Here is a 6,304-nt window from a genome sequence, read left to right as displayed (position 1 = left end):
GACATTCCAAGGAATATGATGAAATCTCAGGCCATCTCTGTTAGAACAGGCATTACCCCATTATCTATTGTGTTTTGCCTGCCCATTAGTAGCTCTGCTCTCTTCATTATCAGATATCTCACAGTATCACAGTGTTTCTGCTCAAGTAACCATTACATAGTAGCCTGATACTCCCACAATGCCTGATTATATAATAATAATGATTAATAACAATAATAAAAGAAGAGCATGACTGCTCCTATGTATGGTGAAGGAGAAACTTGATTGTATATAAAAGGGAAAACACAGCCAGATGCAAGGACATCTGGAAGAGTTCAGAGTGAACATAACCTTTAGCCAGGACATATGAAAAGAGGGGGTAGAAGAGAGGGGACAGGAGCTGCCAACCAAGATAGGGCTCCTGAGCCAAGAGACTGGGTTCTATAGGGGCCAAATGAGCTGGAGGAAGGAAAGACCAGCCCAGTACCTCAACTGGAGAATTTGGGATAGGGAGCTGAGTATGCCACCCAGGAGGGCCCTGTAATAGGTGGAGACTGAGGGATGCTGGGAGAACATCAGCTTTGATATGTTAATGGGCACCTCAGGTAGCCATTTGTCCTGGGTTTGAAATTTCAATGCCAATGTTATTCAACCATTAAAGCGTGGTATTATCTCACACCATTAAAGAAGGGTGAATGGAGTAGAACTGTGAGAAATTTCTTTAGTCTATCAAAGATCATTGGCTAGCCAAATACTCATATTTCCTGAATCTTTTTTTCTTCCCCAATAAGCCAATTTGCCAGTCACATTAGATTGTCATGTTCAGCTTTCACCAATCAATCACATGAGATGTTGTCACCACTTACAACAGAGACATGAGATGGATGTCATCTTGGCCAGGTGTGTCTGTTACTCTGGTTTGGGTATTAAAGCACCCCTTTTTACAGAAAGAATTGCCTTGTTGAACTATTGCCATTCGTGTGTTTCTTTGTGCTATATTGGGATTATTCTTTTTTCTAACACTATAAAATATATGAGAAACAGACAACAGCAATACAGCATTTGCTATAGTCAATTGTAATAGTTATTCAAACTTACTGTTGATTATTGTTAATCTCTCCCTGTGCCTGATCCATGAATTAAATGTTAACATAAGCATATATTTTCAGAAATTATAAAGAAAAATAAGGTCATGGAAAAGGAGCTGGCACAGAAGAACTTTGCTGGGAGATGCGGCCCTGAAGATGGATAGCCTCTTTACTATCCAGAAAAAAAAAAAAAGATGCACTAGAAGAGATGACTTACATAGCATGACAACGGGTCTGAAATAAAGAGTCTTCAAATCCCCCAAATAAAAGCTTTAGATATTTTGTGGTTTGGGGGGAGGTTATTTGTTTGTTTTTTGATTGTTAGAGGTTTTCAAAAGAGTGGCAAGAAGTTCCAAAATATGAGATTTAGTCTGGCCTAGATATCAAGGGACAAAAGGCAGGAGGTATATTACAGTTACAAGGGGGAGGTCCTGGGCTTGATTTTCCTGCTAAGATTGGAGGACTGATTCTTCTCAGCAGGTGCTGGCCAGTTCTTTGTTTTAAGAATGAAATTCAGAAGGTGGGAAACATGACCTGATTTCTGAGAGGGTCAGAAATGCAGCTAGAGGGTCTGTGATCGAACCCATATGTATAAGAAAAATATAGAATATATATGGTTCAATACTATTCAATTTTACAAATCCAATTGAGACCTTGGAATGTATCCTGAGGATAAAAGAGGGCTTATATCAAGAAACCAGTGACTTTCTGTAAATTCCCACAGCTTAGAAGTTATATATTTAGGGTTCAGTAGGATCCTTCATATTGGAAAGCCTTAGAACTTCAAAACCATGCACCCCTGCTCCTTCACTTTTAATTTATTCTTTTACTCATGTGTGTTTGGAGATAGAGTCTTGTGTCTTAGCCTAGGCTTTCCTCAAATTAGAATCCTCTTGCTTCAGCCTCCTGAATACAAAGTGCTTGGATTACAGAGATACACCACTTACTCCTAACTGTTACATTTTCCTGGAATTCCATTTTCTAATCGGTGTTTTCTAGAAAACAATTTTCCAGCAGTCACAATAAAGCCTAGATTCTACTTCACTTTCATATAAAGTCTAAGGATAAATAAAAACTTATTTAACATGTTAGTCAGATTTCTATAACTATAACACAATTAGAGAATCTATTTGTAAAATGGAAAAGTTTATTTTAGCTCATGGTTTGGGAAGTTTCAGTTCATGGGACCTGTGGTGAGACGGCACAACACTGCAGGAGCGCCAGCGTATTAGTCAGGATTCTTGGGAGTAACAAAATTTACAGAATGAATATCTATCTTTATCTATCTATCTACATATATATGCATATGGATATATATATGGAGATTTATTAGAATGACATACAGGCTGCAGTCCAACTAGTCCAACATCTACCAACAGTTCAGTCCATAGTGATGGATGTCTCAGCTGGTCTTCATTATGTGCAGGAATCCTGACAAAGTAGGCTTTAATGCCAGGGAAGGAAAGGACTTGCTAGGGAGAATACTAGAAAGCAGGCAAAAAAAAGAGCAAGCTCACTCCCCCTTGTCCTATATATAGGCTACCAGCAGAAGGTGTGGTCCACATCAAAGGAAGAATCTTCCCATCTCAAAAGATCTGGATTAAAAGGGAGTCTTCCTACCACAAAGATCCAGATTAGAAGTGAGTCTTTCCACTTCTAATGATTTAATTAAAAAAAAAATCCCTCACAGGTATGCCCAGCCATTAGGGTTTTGGTTAATTCCAGCTTCTCAACCACCTGGGATTTAGTTAATTCCAGCTGCCCAACTATTTTGGTTTTAGTTAATTCCATATATATTAAGTTGTCAACCAACAAAAGCCATCATACCCAGAAAGCAATGAAAAGCAAACAAAGGGGCTGAGGAGCCCTTAGGTTGCACCAGGGCACGCTCTCAGTGATATTAAGACCTCCTACTAGATGCTACCACTTAAAGCTTCTACTACATTCAAATAGTACAACTCTGGAGGCTAAACTTTTAACATACAGGCCTTTGGAGGTCATTTAAGAGCAACCTAATTTTCTTTTTGGCTAGGGGATGATGTTTTGGGGGGTCACCTTCACATAGTTACTAATTTATAACTTCAGTAGCTATATATTCTACTAGATTTTGATATATGCTTATTGATCTACATTTTGAACTAATAAAAACTTGTGGTAATAGGTGAAAACTGTCAAAATGTGGTTTTAAAAATCATATCAAGACGGCTAGAAAAGGACTACGATGAAGAAAAGGGTTGTCGTATGTCTACTTTGTAGTAATGAGGACAGGACCTTGGTGGGTGAGTCAAAATTATGCTGTTTTGTTATTCAGAAGCAGTAGGGTTGGGACCGATCTGCGGGAATTGTACATTTGTAAATAGAAGTAGGTTAAAGTAATTAATCCTATGTCTTGCAGCTCTAACATTTTCTCCCTTAAGAGAGATTACCTAGGGTCCAAGGCAACTAACAACAAGGTGTAATGATAAAGTGGTTGCATTTCTCTGATCTTGGAACAGTTTATGTGTTTCAGTGTGTGTTAGTCTTCTGTGGCAAAGTGTACCAAAGAGTAAGTCTAAATTTGATGAACCCTCATAGCCTTACTGAAGAGAGAGGCATTAATGCTTTTAAAAGCATAAAGTCTCAATTGTAAAAGCAGTTCACTTGAGAGAGCCCAAAAGCAATTAGATACCATACTGAGAGTGTGAGTAGGGGTAAGATCCTGGTTGATACTTCTGTCAACCTGACAGAAGATAGAGCTATCGAAGAAGAATCTCAGTTGAGGAAAGTGCCTCCATAGAATTGACCTGTAAGCAAGCCTGCAGGGCATTTTCTTGATTTATGATTGATGTGGGAGGGCCCAACATAGTAGGGGCGGTGGCAACCCTGGGCAGGTGGCACCCTGGGCAGGCAGTCTTGTAAGAAAGCAGGCTGAGTTGAAGACAAGGCATGGAAAACAAGTCAGTAAACAGCACTCCTCCGTGCCCTTGGCTTCATATCCAGTCTGCAGCTTCTTTCCTTGAGTCCTGCCTTGTTTTCCCCAGATGATAGATGTGACTTGTAAGCCAATTAAACTCTTTCTTCCCCAAGCTGCTTTTGCTCATGGTGTCTGTCACATCAATAGAAAGTGGGGAAGGGGAAGCTTCAATAACATGGGTGGGTGATTTCTCTGTTTCTACTTTCATGTATAATGAAAGGAACATATGAAGAAGAAGCCCTGCCCATTACTTTTTGGGGTATCACTTTTTTAAATTACACTGTTATTCAAGCCCCTGGATAAATTACCTCATTTAGGGGTCTTACTCTGACCATTTCATTGCGGAAATGTGTCCTTCATCTGTTCATAGGAGAGAAAACATTAAAGGAACCTTCATGAAGTCATTCACAGAACAGCAAAAATATTGCCCTTCAATCTAATGCCTTGCTAGCACAGTAAAATTCATGTTACTTTAGACCAGAGATAGAACACTTATTTTTGTGCTAAGCATGGTATTGACAGAAGAACAAAGACATTTTCGTTTTATTTATTTATTTATTTATTTATGCAAAAAAACAGATTTGGTTTAATATTGCAAAAATAGAAACAAACCCAAGCACTACACACTAACAAACATACTACAACCCAAGAAAGGGGGCATGCAGAGGCTACAATCACAAGCTAAATGTTTACAGGGGACCACAGAGCTGTCTATGACCCCTGTTGTGGCAGTGGTGGTACAAGCAAGTACTATATCTGGAGATACCAGTTTCCACCCCAGCAAAACCTTATTTTCACACAACAGTAAAAGGCATAGTCACTTAAGAGTATGCAGTCCTCACAACGAAGACATGGACCTGCTGTGTTTTGGTGGCTTCACTGGCTCTTTTTCCAAGCTGCTAGTACTATAGCAACAAATAACAAACAAGGCCTCGTGGCTTCTGGCTGATCCGGGCACCTTCACGGGCACAGATGTGAATTTCCATCAGTCTCAGTCTTGGCTGCAGTTCCGTACTTCACTCCAAGGAGTAGGTAATGACAGCAGCTAGCCCACAACTGAGATTCCCTTTATCCTTGGAGGTTCTTATTTAGGATCCTGTTCTTGTGATCACAGGCGGGGCACAGCATGTTGTCCTCCAGGTGTAGGGGTGGAAAGGAACAGGCTGGCAGCAGGAAGAGGGCAATCACTTTCCCCTTCTTCTCAGGTACGCAGGCTTGTCCAGTGTGGAACTGCAGCCGAACCCATCCTCTTGAGTCTGCTGGAAGGCTTCTCCCTTGGACCACACCCCACAGTTCCCCATAGGTCTCAGGTGTTGTGATGGACTGCAGGGCCTCATTCTTGTTAGCATTGGCTACAATCCTGGACCAAGACGCCAACACTGCCTCAGAGGCAGTTGTGGTCACAATGGTCGTGCTAACTTCTTCATAGAGGACAGGAGGTTCAGTAAGGGCGGGCATCTGCTCCTCGGGTACAGGGGCCATTTCAAGAGGAACTATCACCTGAGGACATGACTCTTGTCCCTCCTCCGTCTTCGTCTTAATTTTTTTCCGACATATCTTCATCCTGGCCTCTTTCGGTGTGTCAGGAATCTTCTCTAATTCAGGCATTTGTTTGGGGAAAGAATTTGCAAGGAGTCGTTTGTAAGTCTCTAATTTCTGGCCTTTGCTGCTCAGCTTCTGCTTCTTGCACCATTCCCGCAAAATGTCTCGGTGAATCAGGTTCACTGGGGGCAGATAATCCGGTAGAGGAGGAACTGGTATTTTCCTAGGAATGGGTTTTGGAGTCTCAGCATCTCCTGCTTTCTTGTTTGATTTACAATCGTTCTCTTTTGCTGTCTTGTTTGCTCTTTTTTTCTTTGCAGGGGGCTTTGCAAAGGATGTGCTCGGTTGACTACACATCAGGTAGTCCACTTCTCTTGGCTCTCTTGTGCTGCTCAACTCCTTGTTTCCAGCATCCTCCATCTTCGAATTAGATGAAACCGCCGAAAGAAAATTCTTCCCGACATTTTTGTTTTAAATATGAAATTAAAGCACAAAGCATGTAAGTGCTTTGTCGAGTTACCATAGAGAAATCCCCAAATCCCTGGAACTCCATGTGTCCACCAACACCAGCACACACTTTCCTTTCCATGTGTCATCCATTCAAGTTATATAAGGAAAGGCATGTTGCCAATCTGAGAACATTGTAATGAAACTCCTGGCCTGATACTCATAAAGAAAATCCCAGGGACAGATGTTGATCAGCTGAACTAAAAGGTACTACACTCACTAGTACAATCACGAA

General features: G+C 41.0%; 1 protein-coding gene across 1 annotated transcript; it reads right to left on the bottom strand.

Annotated features, from left to right (window-relative positions):
• Nucleotides 1-5,088: 5,088 nt before the first annotated feature.
• On the bottom strand, nucleotides 5,089-6,013 carry LOC142841710 (developmental pluripotency-associated protein 4-like). The gene has a single exon (XM_075958644.1). It carries the CDS (start codon nucleotides 5,980-5,982, stop codon nucleotides 5,089-5,091), a length of 894 nt encoding a protein of 297 aa, XP_075814759.1. The 5' UTR covers nucleotides 5,983-6,013.
• Nucleotides 6,014-6,304: the final 291 nt, after the last annotated feature.

Source organism: Microtus pennsylvanicus, chromosome X, assembly GCF_037038515.1.
Source record: "Microtus pennsylvanicus isolate mMicPen1 chromosome X, mMicPen1.hap1, whole genome shotgun sequence".
Lineage (NCBI taxonomy): Eukaryota > Metazoa > Chordata > Mammalia > Rodentia > Cricetidae > Microtus > Microtus pennsylvanicus.
Note: the sequence above shows the minus strand (reverse complement) of the source record. Positions and strands in the feature narration are given on the sequence as shown.

Excerpts from the sequence above, each read along its gene's own strand:
- LOC142841710 (XM_075958644.1), bottom strand. The coding sequence starts at position 5,982 with ATGGAGGATGCTGGAAACAAGGAGTTGAGCAGCACAAGAGAGCCAAGA.